Source organism: Cupressus sempervirens, chromosome 5 (assembly GCF_028749045.1).
Source record: "Cupressus sempervirens isolate cs-2001-9-10 chromosome 5, ASM2874904v1, whole genome shotgun sequence".
Lineage (NCBI taxonomy): Eukaryota > Viridiplantae > Streptophyta > Pinopsida > Cupressales > Cupressaceae > Cupressus > Cupressus sempervirens.
In genome coordinates, this window is record NC_143122.1 from 1,044,664,094 (window position 1) to 1,044,686,549 (window position 22,456).

At 35.0% G+C, this 22,456-nt stretch overlaps 1 protein-coding gene across 8 annotated transcripts in view; it reads left to right on the top strand.

Annotated features, from left to right (window-relative positions):
* The first annotated feature begins 11,943 nt into the window (after positions 1-11,943).
* ABCC13 (multidrug resistance-associated protein 11) overlaps positions 11,944-22,456 on the top strand; it is a 412,318-nt gene continuing 401,805 nt past the window's right edge. For 7 of the 8 annotated variants that reach the window (XR_016365178.1, XR_016365179.1, XR_016365177.1 and 4 more), the window contains exon 1: positions 11,944-12,151. Coding sequence is in view for 3 of the 8 variants with exons in the window: in XM_089833423.1 (XP_089689549.1) it covers positions 12,086-12,151 (66 nt within the window). In the remaining 5 variants the exon portion in view is untranslated. The remainder of the gene's footprint in view (positions 12,152-22,456) is intronic. The other variant, XM_089833424.1, reaches the window with a different exon arrangement.

Consider the following 22,456-nt stretch of genomic DNA (forward strand, 5'->3'; position numbering starts at 1 on the left):
TGGTTTCCTGTGGCCGTGGCGTGTGGCTGTGGCATTTTCTGCAATTTCTCTTCTCCACTTTGAACAGCGGCGGTGGTAAATGGTTCTCCTCTCACACCCACCTTTGCATACTGGATTTTTTTAAGTTTTTTTGGTTCATTCAAACGTAACTGTTTGTTTCAAATCTGTTTTTAAAATAGTCAATATATGTGGTAACTGTTTGTTTCAAATCTGTTTTTAAAATAGTCAATATGTGCTCACTAATAAATTCGAGTATAGTGCTGTGAGAGATCAATACCAGTGAAATGAAAAATTAAACTTTGTAACAATTTCTAGGTGTTTGTTTTAAATCTGTTTAGCAAAATAGTCAATATGTGCTCACTAATAAATTCCACTATAGTGCTGTGAGAGATCAATACCAGTGAAATGAACAACCAAACTTTGTAACAATTTCTTGCCAGTAATGAGTTCTAGTATGTTGTTGTGAGAGATGAATGAAATACCATTAAATAGAGCCAAGTCATAAACTTGTGCTCACTAATAAATTCCAGTATAGTGCTGTGAGAGATCAATACCAGTGAAATGAATAACTAAACTTTCTAACTGTTTCTTGCCAGTAATGAGTTCTAGTATACTGCTGTGAGAGATGAATGCAATACCATTAAATAGAGTCAAGTCATGAACTATGTATGAATCAACTATGTATAGATCAATGTCAATCATGGCTTTTATCTATACATAATCAATATGTGCTTAATAATGAATTCTAGTGTGTGCTCATGTGATTACCTGTATATATCATAGTGCCAATCAAGCAAAACATGGCAATCATGGCTTTTATCTATACATAGTTGACCTATATGTAGTTTATCATGGTTCAAATATGTTTAGCAAAACAGTCCAATATATGCTATAATAGTTTGTTTAGAATATGTTTGACAAAATAGTCAATATATGCTCACTAATGACTTTCAGTATAGTGTTGTGAGAGATCAATACCAGTGAAATGAACAACTAAACTTTGTAACAGTTTCTTGCCAGTAATGAGTTCTAGTGTACTGTTGTGAGAGATGAATGCAATACCATTAAATAGAGCCAAATCATAAACTATGTATAGATCAATGGCAATCATGGCTTTTATCTATACATAATCAATATGTGCTCAATATGTGCTCAATAATGAATTCCAGTATGTGATCATGTGATTACCTGTATATATTATAGTGCCAATCATAATAGCAAAACATGGCAATCATGCTTTTATCTATACATAGTTGACCTATACATAGTTTATCATGGTTCAAATCTATTTAGCAAAATAGTCCAATGAGTTCCAGTATAGTGATGTGAGAGATCAATGCAATACCATTAATCAAAGTGAATCATGCCAATGAAATGAACAACTAAACTATGGATATATCAAGTATGTATTGATCCATGCAAAATCATTCAACATACTTATGAGGTCATAAACTATGTATAGATAAAAGCCATGATTTCAAACTATGTATAGATCAATGCAGAAAAAAACTCTATTCCTATTGCCAACTATGTTACTTTTCATCTTCTAAAAGACGAGCCTCAATTTCAGCGGACCCGACGATTTATTAAAACACATTCATAAAAGCCCAAATTCAAGTTATAGTTTGTACATGTGTATGTGTACATACATACATGTGTGTGTATGTACGTACACACATACATACTTGTGTGTGTACGTACATGCATGCATACATACATGTGTGTGTCTACGTACATGCATGCATACATGTGTGTGTGTGTACGTACATACATGCATACATACATACATACATTCATGTGTGTGTGTGTACATACACACATACATACATGTGTGTGTACGTACGTACGTACATGCATACATGTGTGTGTGTACGTACATACATGCATACATACATGTGTGTGCACATACATATATACATACATGTGTGTATACATATAGACAAATGGAATCAATATTATGCTTTCATTGGTATAGATAGATTACATGGAGTATAATGACACATTGTAATTTGTTCTTTATGGGCTTATGATCCTCGGTAGTTGGTACTCCTTGTTGTATTTGAATAAATAATTGACTTCTTAATGCAATGAGGCTAGCAAATAATCATGTTGTATCTCGATAGGTGATAGTTGATATTTCATAACTGATAGTGTTTAAATTGTCCACATTTCAGGTCACTAATGGATCCTATGGAGAGTATAGAGGTCCAAGGAAGCATAGTTAGGAAGACCACATACACTCGCATTCTCACAATTCTTTTTGCTTTTGTTGGCATAGCCAAAGTACTGGTAGCCCGAGAAGGTAGTCAAATGGGTAAACGAATAAGAAAAGGAAATTTCTTTTGTAGAGACATTATTCATTCGAATGAGGTGGATTGTCATGATCAGATTCGGATGAGTAGGGCAGCCTTCTTTTCTCTAGCTCGTATTTTGAGGCTGAAAGGAAGCTTGAGAGATACGATCCACTTGAAGTTAGAGGAACAACTAGTGATGTTCCTCCACACCCTTGGGCACAATCTAAGGAACCGCAAGATTGCCCATAACTTTGGGCACTCAGGAGAGACAGTCAGTCGGTACTTCCACAAGGTTTTGATGGCTATCTTAGCCCTTCACAGAGATTACTTCATACCACCTAGTCTAGGCACTCCTCCTGAAATTAGTGGGAAGGATCGTTTTGAACCATTCTTCAAGGTAAATCACACATTATTACAAGTTTATGGTCTAGAATGTTGTCCTTATCTTATTATTACTTGAGCATACATTTGATCAGTGTATCATATCCCACAGGATTGCATTGGAGCCATCGACGGTACCCATATTCCAGTGCGAGTTGATGTCGACATACAGGGTAAATATCGTGATAGAAAAGGGAACCTATCGCAAAATGTTATGGGTGTCTGCTCCTTTGATTGTAAGTTTCAGTATTGCCTTGCTGGTTGGGAAGGCTCTACTGCAGATAGCCGTGTTCTAGCCTCAGCTCTATCCAGATCAGATCCACTTGTAGTTCCCCCTGGTAATCCAAATCACATTTTAATATACTCAAGGTTATGCTAAATGGTTCAAGTATTGACAATATACTTTCTTTATATAGGAAAATATTATCTCGTGGATGCTGGATATCCAAATGCACCTGGATTTCTCGCTCCTTATCGGTGTACACGCTACCACTTGAAAGAGTGGTCAAGAGAAAACCCAATAAACTCTGCACATGAGTTGTTCAACCATCGACACTCCTCTCTTAGAAATGCAGTAGAACGTACATTTGGTATTCTGAAGCAGCGTTTTCCAATCTTAAGACATGCAACGTCTTATGATATCATGACACAATCCTATATTGTTTTAGCATGTTGCATACTTCACAATTTCATTACGATAGAGGATGGCCTTCCATCGAAAGAAGCTATTGAAGAGGAAGATGATCGTGATGGGATAGAGGTGCCACTACTTGAGACATATGGGTTGTCTCAGGAGGATAGAAATGAGTGGGCCCAATTTCGAGAAGATATAGCAAATAGGATGTGGGAAGATTATAGATCTCGAGAATAAATGATTTATTAGAAGGCAATGTGCTTTATATGATTTAATTGATGTATGCATATACAATGATGGTGTTTGATTTCGTTATTCTGATATCAGTCTTTGCTACATTCTAATTAAATAAAAAGAACATTAACTTTCAATTTCACAACTACATTATGTACAAAAATTGTTGATCATATCTGCAATACACAATTCAACTTGAAATATAGATTACATTGATTTAAATGCAAGAAAGCACAATTATTATACATCTTTGCATTGAGAAAGTACAATAACATGCTTCATAATGGGGCTCATGACTATTTACTTGCCATTGATATCACCATTTTGTCTTACTGGTAGTTTTTTTGATGTTGATGTGTTATCATCAATTATTGCTTAAAATGTGTATCATCTTCAGTTAAATTCTTTCAAGTTTATTAAATGTTAGCCTCATTGCATTAGGATGTATTAAAAAATAATATTTAAAGTTTATCATCTTCAATTTTAAATGAAATACAGCAAGGAGTACCAAATGATGAAGATCATAAGCCCACTAGTAAGAAGAGAACAACGAATTCGTTGAAAATTCTATTTTTCTGATGTTACTGCTTGCTGCATTCTATTTAAATTTAAAGAGCAATAACTTTCAATTTCAGTCGTATGATTACTTTAAATCGTAATACGTTTACCTATTCAATATGTTAGCCTTGTTCCATTATGACGTATTACAAATTGATAGTTAAAGATTTTCTATTTCAAATTTAAATGAAATACGAGAAGGAGTACACAATGGCATATACCGAGCTCATGATGAGCATGGATGGATCTGATCATGTGAAACAGATGTGTTCTCCCATTACTTTGAGTGATATAGATGGATCCCTCGCTGTGAGCAACAAATCTTCTTCTTCAAAGAAGAAAATGTGGACAAAATCGATGGAACGCAAGTTTTTAGACTTGCTCCTTGAACAAGTCCATCTCGGACGGAAAGGTGAAGGTGGGTTTAAAAAAGAGGCATGGACTGCGATAGAGAGGACATTCAATTCAGCGATGAACTCAAATCTGTCACGAGATCATTTTAAGAATAAGCTAAAAACATGGAAAGTAGGATATAAAGTAATGAAGGACTTGAAAAATACAAGTGGGTTAGCTTGGAATGAAGAAACTCAAACTATGGATGCTGAGGATTCAGTGTGGGATGACCTTTTGAAGGTAGGATCATCTTTGTACTCTTTTCATTGAAGAAATTTTTCCTTCTTATTTTAATAATGAAAAACTTACAACCTAATCCATCTATTAATGCTTATATGTAGAGGAGAGAATTCAAAAATGCAAAAATGTATAAGAGGTCACCTTTCCAATATTTCAATGAGTTGACTGTAATTGTTGGTAATGACATTGCTGAAGGGTTCGCATCTACAACACCCCTTGATGCTGAAGAAGGGCACCCTATGAACGATGCGTTTAATGTGCTTGATGAGGATGATACCAATTGTGGTACACCTCTTGACAGCCAACCAGATATTGATGAAGAGTTATATCATTCCAATCAGTCGAGTGCAAGTGCTAGAGGGACTCCTCCACCATCATCATCAAGGAGGGGAAAGAGGAAGAAGACATCTTTAGCTGCATCATTGGATGTGATATACGAAACTATGAAGGAACTGAAAGATGGCCTCATTAAGCCTCAGATTGTAAAAGTGGATAAATCTGAAGATGATAATATTTTGACTGCTGAATATATTGCTCTCAAAGCTGTCCCTGAACTGAGTCGAGCAATTTTCGTGAAAGCACATGATACCTTCGTGCTTCAACGTGAAAGAGCCAAAGGGTTCTTGATGATGGATGAGGTGGAGAGAGTGGAGTGGATTGCAATGACATTTGGTACCATTTAGCTATTTCAGCTACTGACTGGATTGCAATGACTTATGCTGCATGATTACTCTATTCAATGGTTTTGCATTAATCTCTAATAGCACTAAACTAAAACTATATTAATCTCACATCACTATATTGGAACTCATTATTGAGCACATTTTGACTATTTAATTAGTGATCTCTCACAACACTATACTGGAAGTCATTAGTGAGCATATATTTACTATTTTGTTAAACAGATTCTAGACAAATTGTTACAACATGTATTGGACTGTTTTGCTAAACAGATTTGAACCATGATAAATTATGTATAGATAAAACCCATGATTGTCATTGATCTTCCATGTATCCATACATAGTTTATGTGTTGGCTGTGTTTAATGGTATTGCATTGATTTGTACATAGTTTACGACGTCATAAGTATGTTGAATGATTTTGCATGGATCTATACATACTTGATATATCCATAGTTTAGTTGTTCATTTCATTGGCATGATTCACTTTGATTAATGGTATTGCATTGATCTCTCACAGCACTATACTGGAAGTCATTAGTGAGCATATATTTACTATTTTGTTAAACAAATTCTAAACAAACTGTTACAGCATGTATTGGACTGTTTTGCTAAACAAATTTGAACCATGATAAATTATGTATATGTCAACTATGTATAGATAAAAGCCATGATTGTCATTGATCTTCCATGTATCCATACATAGTTTATGAGTTGGCTGCGTTTAATGGTATTGCATTGATTTGTACATAGTTTATGTATAGATTTGAACCATGATAAATTATGTATATGTCAACTATGTATAGATAAAAGCCATGATTGTCATTGATCTTCCATGTATCCATACATAGTTTATGAGTTGGCTGCGTTTAATGGGATTGCATTGATTTGTACATAGTTTATGACGTCATAAGTATGTTGAGTGATTTTGCATGGATCTATACATACTTGATATATCCATAGTTTAGTTGTTCATTTCATTGGCATGATTCACTTTGATTAATGGTATTGCATTGATCTCTCACAGCACTATACTGGAAGTCATTAGTGAGCATATATTTACTATTTTGTTAAACAAATTCTAAACAAACTGTTACAACATGTATTGGACTGTTTTGCTAAACAGATTTGAACCATGATAAATTATGTATATGTCAACTATGTATAGATAAAAGCCATGATTGCCATTGATCTTCCATGTATCCATACATAGTTTATGAGTTGACTGCGTTTAATGGTATTGCATTGATCTGTACATAGTTTATGACATCATAAGTATGTTGAATGATTTTACATGGATTTATACATACTTGATATATCCATAGTTTAGTTGTTCATTTCATTGGCATGATTCACTTTGATTAATGGTATTGCATTGATATCTCACAACACTATACTGGAAGTCATTAGTGAGCATATATTTACTATTTTGTTAAACAGATTCTAAACAAACTGTTACAGCATATATTGGACTGTTTTGCTAAACAGATTTGAACCATGATAAACTATGTATAGGTCAACTATGTATAGATAAAAGCATAATTGCCATGTTTTGCTATTATGATTGGCATTATGATATATACAAGTAATCACGTGAGCACATACTAGAATTCATTATTGAGTACATATTGACTATTTTGCTAAACAGATTTGACACAAATAGTCAGACACTGTTACAAAGTTTAATTGTTCATTTCACTGGTATTGATCTCTCATAGCACCATACTATAATTTATTAGTGAGCACATATTGACTATTTTGCTAAATAGATTTGAAACAAATAGTTACCACATCTATTGACTATGCTAAGCAAATAGCAGATAGAAATAGAACTATGATAAACTATGTATAGGTCAGCTATGTATAGATAAAAGCTAGTGATATACTTGTAAATTTCATTATTGAGCACATATTGAGCACATATTGATTATGTCTAGATAAAAGCCATGATTGCCATTGATCTATACATAGCTTATGAATTGGCTCTATTTATATGGTATTGCATTCATCTCTCACAGCACTATACTAGAACTCATTACTGGCAAGAAACTGTTACAAAGTTTAGTTGTCCATTTCAGTGGTATTGATCTGTCACAGCACTATATTGGAATTCATTAGTGAGCACATATTGACTATTTTGCTAAATAGATTTGAAACAAACAATATGTATGTACACACATGTATGTATGTACGTACATATGTATGTATTATGTGCATATGTATGTACACACATGTATGTACGCATGTATACATACTTGATCTATGCATTGCATTGATCTCTCACAACACTATACTGGAACTCATTACTGAGCACATTTTTACTATTTTGCTAAGCATGTATGTATGTATATGCGTATGTATGTATGTACACACATGTATGTACGTATGCATGTATGTATGTGCATATGTATGTACACACATGTATGTACGTATGTATACAAACTTGATCTATGCATAGTTTAGTCATCCATTTTATTGACATGATTGGCATTGGTCAATATGCAGGATAGTTGTTCATTTCATTGGCATTCGCACGATTGGCATGTGAAGTCATTCCAGATGGTTAATTGGCTTTGTGTAATGGTATTGCATTGATCTGTCACAACACTATATTGGAAATCATTACTGAGCACTTTTTTTCTATTTTGCTAAGCATGTATGTATGTATGTGTGTATGTATGTGCGTATGTATGTATGTAGGTGCGTATGTATGTACACATGTATGTACATGTGTATGTATGTATGTATGTGCGTATATATGTATGTCTGTGCATATGTATGTTCACACATGTATGTACGTATGTATACATACTTGATATATGCATAGTTTAGTCATTCATTTCATTGACATGATTGGCATTGGTCAGTACATAGTTTAGTTGTTCATTTCATTGGCATTCACACGATTGGCATGTGAAATAATTCCAGAGGGTTAGTTGGCTTTGTTTAATGGTATTGCATTGATCTCTCACAACACGTAGTTTATGATCTCGTAAACGTTTGGTATAGTTGTTCATTGCATTGTTAATTAGAGTTATATTTGAACCATACATATGTGGAATACACAAGGAGTGGCAAATGATGAATGCTCAATTGTAGAACTTGAAAGCATATAGAAATGTGATTTGCTAGATGATTGTATAGTTCATGATTCTGTCCTATGTTATATCTATAGTCCTAATTTTCTTGCATATGTTTTTATTTTTTTGTCTTTTTGTCCCTATTTGATTTCCTATGTATGTTTTCGTTGACAAGATTATCAAAAGTATTGAGGATTTTTGGTAGATGATTGTACAGTCATGATTATGTCCCATGTTATATGTATATTCCTAATTTGCTTGGATATTTTTAAAATTTCTTATTTTTTTTTCCACATTTTGGTTTCCTATGTACGTGCTTCTTGACAAGATTGTCAACGGTATTGATAAAGTGTCTTTCTCTTGTATTTTTTTATTGCTCTTGATTTGCTAATATTGCAAGACCACACATGCTGATAAAAAATGAGCTATCGGATGATTGTTTACTGTGTTTGTAAACGATCAATATTTCTAATGCCACTCCTTGGTGTATTCCATTAAAAAAAAATCAGGTTTTAATTTTTCAAGCATGTTTAGTTCATATATGCAGGATTGACCATCTAACAACACAAACAGTAATGGGAAGATTGAGCAGCATGAGAGGGTTGCCGTCGAATGTGGGGCATAAGGGCATACATCGTGGATTTCTCAGTGTTTTCGTATGTAACGGTGTGTCATCGAATGTGGGGCATAAAGGCATACATCGTGGATTTCTCAGTGTTTTCGTGTTTAATGGTGTGTTTTCACACCACCATCAAATCATGGATATTGTTCTATCAAGTTAGCAAGTTTTCATATTGTAGTAATTATGTGAAATTCATTATTAGAATTTCATGATGTTAAAATATGATTTGTATGATTAATGATTTTCATGATCTTTTTTTTTAAATTGCATGTAAAATCTATGTTGCCAAAATTCCACATTTTTTAAGAGCAATTATTAACAAAGCATCATTTTTCTTGTTAAAGTTCTCATCAAATGTTTAATGTATGTGAATGTAAAATGGTATATTTTTTCCTATATAATATTTCACGTAAAATTTAGTTACATATTTTGTTGAATAATTAACTAACTTAATAAATTTATTAAAAGGGAGAGATACATAGAGGGGCAGAGAGTGCGGGATAAGAAGGGGGGACGGAGGGACAGAGGGAGAGAGTGAGAGAGAGAGAGAGGAGCTTGTGTGTTCCTGCGTCTGTAGAAAGGTGTCTGTTGATGTGTGTTTTATGACTCACCAAACAGTAGAACGAAATACTGAAATATCTTATCCTCTCTTGAATATATATCTGTCTATGACCTCATCAAGATCTTCAAATGTCTCCTCCCCAATTGAAAGTATTTTCCAAGTCGAAGATAGCTAGCAAAATCCTTTTGGTCTTTTCCTCCCTCCACAATATCCTTGTGTGCATAAACTCCATTGAAAATGTTCAGTGTTAGAATCAAGTGAGTAGGCCCTTTCAAGCATGGACGGATAATACTCTCCCCTGGCTCTTTATCTGTTAGGAACTTAATGGTTTCATTCTCTTGTTCACTTCGTGAAATGGAATCCTCTTCCGCAAAATATGGATCCTTAACCTCCTTATCCTTATCCTATGCACCCTGATAGTTATCATTCTTTAGTGAACTCTCTTTGCAAGTTAACTCAACTAGGTACTTCACTTTTGTCATAGTTTTCACCCAACAGGTAAGGATGCTGCCTTCTGCAATTTTTTCTAAAGGATCTATATCTAGATCATCAGAAAGCTCCTCTTTCAATATTATTCATGTCAAGCTTGATTCCAGATCACAAATTATACGATGATTTTGGACTCTGCGGGGACAATTTTTTCCATTAACAGGGTCTCTTCATTTTCTCCAGTCAGCAGATAAAATTCCTCATCTTGGGATGGCTCTTTATATGGCGATCTCAAATCCTGAAATCCATGTAACAATTCACTCTTTATGTCAGCAAGGGTTTCCTGCTTTTTATTGGATGTCCATTGCTCCACACTTCTAGCATATTCATCAATATCAAGGGCATTTAACAGATCAGGATATTTTTGACATGCTCAACAACCATTTCTTGTGTTTCCTCATCCATATCATCTATATCATGTCCAGCTTCTTCACAATATATGTCCTTAGCCATTTTCTTGGCAAATTCATATGACTTTGGATGAATTCTAGTATCATCCAATGGATCCATAACATGGTTTTCGGATGCTGCTTGTCCATTCCCTCTAACCCATAAAAAAACCAATAGCATTTATAAAGACAAGTGGCTTCATAGCCTCTACAGTTGGTTGTTGTAACTATTACCTGCTCAACAGCTTCATACTTTTCATCTGGAGTAAGGAAATGTTCCAGTGAATGAAGCTTCAATGATAATATTTCTTTGCCAAGACTATATAATGTTGCAACCATGGCCAATGGATTCTGAAGATACCGACCAAGAGCCACAACACGCCTCACAATCCCTCTCTGTGTCGACAACTAGTCTTAAGAGATGCGAGAATTCTCATATAGTGTAGGCAATAATTCATCTGCATAAACAACATTTATTGTCCAATCCTTCTGCCAAATCATGTGGATGAACACAAACATAGGGAGGGATAGAGAGAGGACACAAACACACATATTTAGCGGCTAAGTCACAAGGTTCAAGTTTCAATTCGAGTTCGACAATTATGAAGTTCGGATGAACTTGACAATAAATTCAATTCGACGATAAATTTGTCTTACACAATTTTTCAAAAATATATAATATATATGATCACAATTTCCAACAATGGGACAAAAAATAACTTCGTACAAATGATTGCATGTATGATTATTTTTTACTTTTCTTTGCTAATAAATAGAATTAAAATAAAAAATAATAATCATTTTATTTATTATTGACTAACAAAATAAAACTGTGAATATTCAAGAATAAATAATAATAATAATGTAGTCTAATTATAAATAAATTAAATCATAAATATTAATACTTTACTCATTCTAATTCTTGTGTTTCACTAATTAAATAAGATTAAAAAAATTTACATCAAATTCCAATTCCAATTAGAAAATGAACAACCAAACGCAACAAAAAGATATTCCTAGTCATATTCTGTTCCAATTCCAATTTCTAAATTGGCAACCAAACGCAGAATATGGATTTGAAAATTCATCTTCCGTGTTAACCAAATGGTCCAACTATCTTCCTAAAATACATAACCAGGTTTTCGAAAACCTGGTTATGAGGAAAATTCATCTTCCCCAACCAAACGGGGCCATAGTGAAGACCAGAGAACTAAATTAATAAAACCAACCAACCGCAGGATTCCGAAAAATAACGTTAACCTATTTTCAGAAGGGAGTGAAACATTATTAATTAATAAAAGTGGCCCATACCTTCTTAACCTTTGCTGGAAGTAAGTGCGCCTGGGATGTTCGATATGGCAGGCACGCGGGCAGGAAATTGACCAGGGTTTAAATTATAATATTTACCTACGTTCTACAGCAAAGATTTCTTTTCTTTCGGAGTGAAAATATAAGCTTCTCAGCTAGTGTTTTTCTGAAGCTGGAGCTGCTCTGTTGAAGTCTTTGAAAGGGTGGCACATGACAAGAAATGGATATTCTCAAAGCAATTGTAGGTGCAAGGAAGATGGAGCATTTCACATTCATTTGTCCTACGGTACACACAGTTTGCTTCTAATACTTTACTATAAGAATCCTTTTGCGCTTGTGTTAATTGAAAGGGTATGTGCTTTTTTATCTGTTTTTGTGATGGAATTTTGTGCAAGCCTAGTCCCGGTTTGACGAAGGAAAATATGCTCTGCCGTCAGTCTTTTTAAAAGGTGTGTGATGAGAAATGCAAGTGCAGATAATAAATGTTTTGGTAAGAGGAAAATAACAGCTTATGGAAAGTTAAGACGATAAGTGTATATTTACTCAATTTGATTTGTATGTTTCCATGATTTAGTAGGTATTTTTTCTCGTAAGAGTTGATTGCTTCTAAACTAGGGGAAAATAGGTTAATAATGAACAGAAATTGACTCATAATTGAAATCATCATACAATCGGATAATGTGATACTCTTGGGAAGCAACATGTATAAAAACATATCAGACGTAAAGATTGTTTCTGTATGCAATTTGACAGGACACATAAGATGGTTTCTGTATGTATTTTTGGTAGGACACATCCTTTTGTTAATTCCTTCTGTGAGGCATTTTTAACGTCTTGATTTGTTGCGGCAGTTATCTTTCCAGGGACTTTTAGCAAATTCTATGAATATAACTGGGTGCTTTTGTTTGACAAAACACACCGTTATTTTAGCCGTTAAATTTCCATTGACTAACCTAGGATTTCCTATAAGCTGGGGCAGTTATAGCTTTTAAATTTATTACAATAGTTAATTTTGTATAAATCAGTTAGGACTTGAATCCAGTGCTTTTAAATTGCAGTTTATTGCAGTTTTTAATTTAACATAGGACATCCTATTTGTTGAGCTAGTTATAATATTTTGATTTATAATTTATATTATTAGTTAATTTTCCATGGATTATCTAGGACTTGAACTCAAAGACCACCTATTTGCTATGAAACTATTAATTTTGTGCTTAATTTTTCATGGACCAGCAACTATTTGAAACTAGGACCCATATTAGTTGGCTAGTGTTGTGCCATGGGCTCCTCCTCCTTTTAAGGCCTTAATTATGGATTTTTTTTCTTATGGTGGCCTTTCCCAAGCTAGTGTTTCATATTTGCTTGGCACAAAACATGTTATTCATTGTTGGAGGATTTGAACATGTTGATGTGAGTTTTGTTCCACTACAACATACATAATCAGATGCTCCACGTTTTGAACTGAAACACCAAATATTCATTCCTTTGTTGAATAAGGTCATTTCTTATGCTAAGCTTGCAAATTAAGATCATGAAATCACTTAAAGGTTCAAGGTTCCTTCAATTGTGGATACTCATTCAGTGAAATAATGCGATTTGCTGGGATCACTATAGGGATTTACTCTGTTTCTTCAGATTTAGGAATTGGATCCTGTGGATTTGGCTTTAGAATATGTAATGAAAATATAGTTTTGGTTTTCTAACTTGAGTTCTCAACTTAAATTTAAACTTCTAACTTCTCCTACTTCTACTTCTGATCATGAATGCAAGGAAGTGTGAGTGAATTGGACTCTACTCGATGCAATCTTGTCAGCTACTTCACCCACCTAGTGCAAGGTTCTAAGGTATACTCAAATGGATTTCAAATCAAATATTGAAAACTAAAAGATTAAATATCAATTGAAATTAAGTACATTCAATTAGTAGGTAATAGCCTACAACACAACGATAAATTGTGAGCCTCTTATCTAGGAGGTCTTGGGTTCAAATCTACTCAATCTTAACAAATAATAATGTATAATCACAACACATAATAATTAATCTTGGCTTTGGCCTCTTACCCATAAAAAAAGGTACATTCAATTACTAGCTAATTACACACAACACACTTGAAATCAGCAAGAGAGACTACTGGCATAGTTTTATGTTCAAGTCCAGGAAGTAAACATCCACAATTTCTTTCATCCCAGTTACTTAAAGAAAAAAATACTTTGTCAACAACTTGAAATTGAAATTTATCATAAGTGATGATGAAGATAATCATGCAATAATTTAAACTTGTTCACAAGTGTTGTGTAATTAAATATTCACTAATTACACTTTACTTAAGCTTACTTTGGGTAATGCATTATGTAGTAATTTGCATTGTAGACAAATAAGAATTTGCATTTTATTTTAGCACATGATGTAGGGGGATTCCAGTGTAGGTGGTGATAGTTGTTATCACTTTACACTTTATGTGTGAGATCCAACTTTAGTGCTCTTATCACATTATTGTCCTCTCAATGTTGCACATGTTTGCACATACTTCATTGTACAATGGAGGGTGATCCACTCACCTTTAGTGGACATGTAATGTCACCTTGTGTGGTTGATTGGTTATCTCTTGCATATCTCATAGTTATCATGCATTGCCTATCTATTCAGGCTTATCTACATTGTAATCAAGGGCTTTTTATGTATCATTGATCATTGTTGAAACCAATCAAGTAAGATCATATCATTTGCCTATCTCTCTTGTGCTATTCTTTGAGCTTCTAGATCTTAGCATTTTCATGCATTGCCTTAAACAAATTATTACTTGGTATCAAAGCTTGATCCAAATTCTTACATGGTATCAAGGCTTGTGTAATGTACCTAACTGCATGGTACCCAAATTTCAACCACACGTCATGTGCCACTGTGATGAACTGACACTCTCTTATAACATAGTACCCAAGGACAAATACTCGAGGGAAACACCCAAGGGAAAATACTTGACAATAAAGTACCTTCGACACTTTCAGCCCTTAATCAACAACATTTGGCACCCTCTGGCTTTGGATGGTAAAGTTCCTCTCTTATAGAAAAATAGGCCACATGTAATGTTCTGTTCGTAACTTATTAATCCAAAACGGTAGCGAGTTGCAGGAAACACAGAATGGCCATACAAATGTGAGCAGTTTGGCCATACAAGCAGGCAGATATGGGGGTTGTACAACCTGGAATGGAGGAAGGTACGATAGGATAGGGGCTGTAAAGTTTTTATATATATCTTCTCTTTGGTGTAAATCTCTAATTCTATATATGTAATGATTTGAAAGACTTTAGATTCTTAAGGTAGATATGACCACACTATAATATCTTAATATTAATATTTGAATTGTTCAAGTAATTAATATAAGAAAATTATATATGATAATATCTTGTCTACAAGTGTACTGAAAAAAATAAATATTATAATTGATATGCGATGGGAATAGAGTTTGATTGCCTTTGTTATTGATCTTAGTCTATCCCATCGCATTTATATATGTTGTCACGGGTTATGAAGGAAGACACATCCCATTGAAAACATTGTCTCATTGGTCAGTATAACGGTGATGATAGTAAGAACGTTGCTTGTGGGGCCGACAGACTAACGCATGTCATGTTTCAAAAGATTACCGCCGATTTCAAACAAAACTCAATGCAAGGGGTAGTGATAAATAACAAGAAGTTATTACAAGGTATTAAAAATGCTCAACTTATATTAGTAGTATATATATATGTGTGTATAATATATTATATATATATATATATATATATATATATATGATATATATACAATCAATGAGCAATCATATAATACTGTAATAACGTATGGATACACATAATAGATCTATAGGCACAAATTATTTAATTTCAATTTCTCACAAGGCTAACATATTTAACAAGGGATGGTAGCAACTAGATGGCTGTACAGTAGTCAGTTGTGGACCATATGGTGGTGGGAGGACAGGGCCGTGTGGATGTGTGGGGAAATGGTGTATGGTGACACAGTCTTGGTCGTACGATAATCAAGGAGGCCGTACGGTTATGAAGGGAGGTCGTAGAGTTATTAGCAATGCAGTACAGTGATTTGTTGGTGAGAGATATGGCAGGTACGGTTGTAGGGAGGCCTTGGTAGGTGAAAGGTATGGTGAGAGTGATGGAATGGTGTGGGCGACACGAAGGGTGAATCAATAATAAGAAGTAATTGCCAATGATAACACAAATCATATAACTATGTAATCAACACAAAAATGAAAGAGTAGTACTCGTATATACTAGAAGTTGCACTCCTGATTACAGAATATAATTGCATACATAGATGGTGCTCTAGATGTGCCAGATCCGAAGCGAAGTAATACACAACACAAAATAGGGTGAGGGTTGAATCCCATCGAAACCACAGTAGTCAAGTAGGGAAGATCTTTCACTTCTAAAATGGCGAACAATGCCAAACTCCAACAAGAATTCACAGTACAAAGAAATAATCCAAAATTGCATCCCAAATACTACCTACATGTCGTGCTGAAATACTCATTGGGGAAACCTTTTTGAGGGTGTACAAAGATAGCCAACGACCACACCTACCTATGGAAACAATTAAATAAAAATGGGTCCGAGATGTACTAAATCAATCGGCCCATTAACAAAGGTTTGATTAATAATTTATTATATGATGGGAACATTACAATCCTTATGTCATCCGTCAACAAGTGTTTCCAACGTACTAAGTATTCCTTCAAAGTACGGTTCCGTAGGGTCTTTTCACGTACATCAATGATCTCGGCTGGTTCCAATTGGAGCTTCCCTTCTTCATTGAGCGGTAGAAGGTCTGTAGTTACTGTGATGTTCTGTCCCACAACTTTCTTTAGGCAGGAGACATGAGAATTGTTATGAATGTGGCTTCCCTTTGGAAGTTCCAACTCATAGGCAACTTCACCGATGCGGCGAGCTACACGATAAGGGCCACAAAATCGTGGCTTCAATTTTTCTATCCCTTTTGCCTTCAATGATGACTGCTTATATGGTTGAAGCCTGAGATAGACCAAGTCTCCCACTTTGAAACTTCTCTCGATTCAGTGTATGTTGGCATACATCTTTTGTTGATACTGCGCCCTTTGTAAGTTCTCTTTCAAACATCTTAGGATGTCTTGCCCTTCTTGAAGCCAGTCCCTGGCCCTTGGTGTGCGACTATCACCCAGCACCATGTCGACAAATGAAAGGGGTTCATACCCGTATAGTGCTTTGAAGGGTGCCATCCCGATGGACATGTGGTAAGTGGTGTTGGAATAGTATTCCCCTAGATGCATCCATTTGACCCATGCCCGTTGTTGTGCTGAAATGTAGTATTGAAGGTAGCCTTCTAGCCACTTGTTCACAATTTCCGTCTGTCCGTTTGTCTAAGGGTGGAAGCTATTACTTGGTGATAATTTTTTTCCTGTCGACCGAAAAAATTTGGTCTAGAAAATACTGATAAATTGACCATACCGGCCACTAACAATGTTTCGGGGTAACCCGTGTAGACGAAAGACTTCTCTGAAAAATAATTCAGCTACTTGATTACTAGCACCAAATAATAGAATATAAAAATAGTCTTAATCCACAATACTCATGAAGAAATTAACAATAAGAGATGATAGTCAATGATGACTTAGTGCTTAAGAATGTAATCAATATAAATAATAATAATCAACATATTTACATCTTACATATAAGGATACTTAAATAATAACACTACAATATTATAAACTACTAAATGAATATAATAATAAGTAAACTATAATTCAAGAAATAATGAATTGATAAGAAAGATATTAGATTATACAAGAATATTAATAATTCAATAAAGAGAAAGTATAATACCAAATTAGAGATAGATTACTATTAATAATGAGGAGGTCCAACTATTCAATAGGACACATCTCATGGGGACCCAACGATCAATCTGCAATGTATAAATTCAAACATCGATACACATCAGCGGAAAACCAGAAAAGGAGGCGAATCAGACAAGGATATAAAACGATATAAGTAGTAACGATCTCATTCGAAGCTGACAGTACCAATATCTCTGAAGGATAATCAGATCAGTGAATATGACCAAACAAAGGCATTGAAGACATGATTCTGGCAGAGATAATTGTACTTGGTGATGTTAACCCCATCAACTACATCAGTCATGAACAGAAACTAAGACAAAGAAAAGACAAACCAAAATATAATAAGGAAGAAATATTAAGAAGAAAAGAAGGGACCAAGTGTTAATGATTGCCAGTGACAAATTGAGAGTGCAAAGGCATAGTGCAACAGAGCAGAAGTAGCATCATGGATATAGAGGATACTTTTGGATGCAAAACAGGAAGATGACTTCTGCATACCTGGACAATACAAATTCATGTTTTGGAGAATAAGTGACAAGCAAGCATAGAGGAAGTTCCAGGCAAGCCAGAGAAATCACAGAAGTATACGACTCAACACACACCGATCTGCCAACTAGGAATGGACTGCAAATCGAACAAATGAATAGACCAAAAAGGTTGAAAGGCAATGGAGTCCAAGAATAGCCATGAACGACAAGCTAGACATGACAGTGTGGATCATAGAAGAAGGATGCTTAAGAGAAGCACGATTCCCACACAAGGAGAAGATGTTAAAGAGAGAAGTATGGTATCTATGGATGACATAACAATGTTCATCAAATATAGAGAGGGGAAGACCACGCGAATTCTCATTTTGATCTCTGAAGAATAACAGATGAATGTCGGTACCAAAAATGATATAATATAATCAGGGCATGAGAAGGAAAAATAGGAATACTTGTGATGGTGTGGCAATCTGGTCAAGCATAGACACAGTATTATCCACAGCACTCAGAGCTCTAATAAATTAGAGATAATAAAAATAGAGAGGACAGAGATGCATGTATACATCAGCATAGGAATATATATATATATATATATATATCTATCAAAGAGAGTATAGGAAGGATAAAAGACAATAGTATTGGTATTATAGACTCAACACTCTCAGCAATCAGTACAGGAATTGGAGACATAGAGGAATTAGCTCCACTATATAGAGACCATCAGGGGACTGGTCATTATTTATGACAGTCCATTATTCTTATAAGCATTAAACTCTGAAATAAGAAGATAATATAAAGAAGAGAGACTAAAATTTGAACAAGATTATAGAGAATTCAGTGTAACCTTAGAGGCAACATAAGGTGGTATTATATCTACCTCTTTATCAAATAATTTATAATATGATAAGAACCAAGTTAATCTTGGAAGAGGGCATTCGTTACGGATGTTGAGTTTTTTCTAAAAGAGAACTTAGAGGTTAGAGGGCATTCTCTATTAATGTCGAGGTTCCAACTTGTGATTCAGAGAGAGATTTGTAGAGAATCTCTTAGGGACAATATATATTGTAGTGGTCAAACATATGCATATGACAGAGATAAGAGACTTGGTAGAGGTGGGATCTCTACCAAGTAGTGTTACTACAGAGCCCAAAGAGGCTTAAGGGAGAAGCTCTTTCTATGATAATTACCTAATTGAGATAAAATTCTCACCAGAGGGTTCTGACTGGAGAAAGGATCTCTCCTGAAGGATTAGGAAGGGTAGCTTGAGTAGTATTTACTTAAATCAATATTGCTAATATGTTTTACATATATTTTTCGATATTGTACCGACAAAAGGTTGTAGGTTACAACATTAGAATCTAATTGGAAAGCAGGGACATTACAAGTTCCTCCTCGGACCGAGTTTCCCTTTGGGTTGAGATCCCCTTTAGATTGAAATCCCCTTTGGACCAAGATTCCTTTTGAATCAAGTTCCCCCTCAGATTGAGTTCCCCTTCGGATCAAGATCCCCTCTGGATTGAGATTGCCTTCAGACCAAGATAGCCTTCAGATAGTGATCGCCTACGACCAAGATCATCTTTGAAACATTATAGTGGTATCAAAACCAATTATCCTGCCATCATGTGGATAGTGAATGTAAGTTTATAGCTGGAAACGAAGGAGCTCTCACCTAGTTGATAGAATGGCAGATCAAGAACCCACTCCTGCTGAAGTCATGACACTATTGAGGGATCTTTCGAGGAATCAGGCACTGATCAGTGACATTTAGCAACTTATGGAAGAAACTCTCCGAAAACTAGAGGACAATTAAATATTTGGTGAACAAAATGGTCATAGTGCCGATTTAGTTTCAAGAAAGGCAAATCCCCATCTGACATGTGTTAGCATGAATGCTGATGATATTCCTATTGGGGAGTATCCTAGCACTGCTAGAGCATGTGGGAGATTGTTAGTGTGTGTTTGTCATTGATATCAACATACTGAAGATTTGACAGAGTAGCAGATAGAGATTGAGATCATACAGTTCAAGGAGTGAAGATGAGATCAACTGTATTTGAGGATATGTTCTACAAAGTGTCCTAATGCCGTGGTTAAGAGCACATGCTGAAAGGCGAAAATTGGTGACAGTTATTCGAGATTTACAGAAGACAGTATACAGACAGAGTTCCTGAGAAGTGGTTTCTGGTAACCAGATTATATCTCCTAATAGGGATAGAATTTGGTTGAGCGCAGTTAGACAAAAGTAGAAGACATCATGATGATGATGTTAGTAAGTGTGTGGAGTACAAGGTTGCACGTGCGAAAGATTTGTGAAGACTATGAGCCAACCGTGTTATGTAGTTATGAAAAAATGTAATGTAGCATGTATTGTTTTATCTTAATGAGGTTCTATTGTAATTGTAAATTGGGAAAGCCTCAAGGCCGACACAATAAATTAATTTGAGGACTTTGTATAAAGGAAAGTTTTTCCTTGTGATTATCAAAACAAAATTGTGTTGAAGTAAGCAAGTGAATTGTAAGTGCATATTGCATAGGAGTAAGCGATCTAAAGGATTTGTGTGATGCAAGTTTGCGGATCTAGTATTGAGATCTAAAATATATTCGGTGCAACAAAGGCACAGTGAATGAGCGTAGTGATTATATTTGGCATAGAGTGCTAGTGGATAGTTGATCTTTTGGTATTGTTCTGAAAGGAATAATATAGAGGCCAGTTGGACAGTGAGTTCGGTAATCTTGCCCTTGAAGCTATATGGATAGTGGGTCCTTCTACCTTCCACAACTCCTAACAGGGTTGGAATCTCCTCACACAGATTCAAAGTCTCCTAACAGGGACTGATATGTACTAAATGTATTTCATTGGCTCCTAATAGAGTCCATCCTTTTGCGAGGAACATATATATTAGTACATCATTTTGTGGGTACCATCCCCACCAAGGTTTTCTCTCTAATCAAGGGTTTCCCTAGTTAACAAATCTGGTGTTGTTGTGTATGGTTATCTTCTTGTGGTTATTGCACTCGCTGATTACATGTTTTAGATTTAGTAAGGATAACAAAAGTTGTTTTGATTGCATAACTGATTTACCCGCCCCCGCCAGTTATCTTGGTGGACTTTACTTTCTAACAACACGTTCTTGACCTTCCATGCCAACTTTCCCTCCACAGACGGAGGAAGGCAACCAACCTTTGAGGAGGTTCAAGAACAATTGAAACAAGACTGAAAAATTGCAAATTTGGAACATGATATATCCTACAAAGATTACACAGAATTAAGAATGCAATATTCCGAAGGTGGAATCTGAGGATATTTTGACGATGATCTTAGAAGGAAGTTGAGTAAAGTGAATTTGTTACCATTTGATGGATTGGGATCCATATCTACCCAGGCATGGGTAATGAAGGCCGATATTTCCAGCTCAATCCAATACCAGAAGAGGAAGCAATTAAATTTGCAACACTCCACTTGGAAGGAGTGGCGCATGAATGTTGGCATCATGGTACTATTACATTGGGACATGACCAAGTAAATACTTATCCAGAGTTCACTGAAAGATTGAGTTTGAATTTGAATTTGGACTTGCACTTCAAACTATTAAAACTAGACCTCAAACTTTGAACTATTAACTGTGGTCCTTGAACCTGCATGCTGGAATCTTGAACTTGAACCTTGAACCTAAACTCTTCGGTTCAATGGTTCAACAGTTCATCTGAATCACACTTTCTACAAACCATCAACCTTACAAAAGTGTTTTCAACATAGATCAATATAAAGCCTAAGAAAAGTAAGAGAACCTCTCTTTGTGACTCGATCTTGACAGTTTAAAAGTTAGGTGCCAAAAGCAAGCCAACAAGTTTGAAATTCGCCTTGGTGATCTTGGAATCAAGAATCAAATAGGAGTCCCAATCACTTGCTTCAAACTTTTTTGATTTCATATCAAGATCATGCCATTTCATTCATTGGGACTTAATAATTTCTGTTTTGTTTATGACATCTTTCCTTAGTTCATCCAATTCATTTAGTTGCAATATCCTTTTATTTTGTGAAACTTAAATATTAATTCCAAGCTCGAAAGCTGTCCTTAATGTTATGTATTAAAATTGTATACGCATAACAACTTTTTTGCCATAAACTAGTTCAAATGGTGTGAAACATGTGGTTGTCCACTATGTAGTTTTGTGAGCCTGATTGTTTCTAAAAATCTTGATGACCAATCCTTCTTA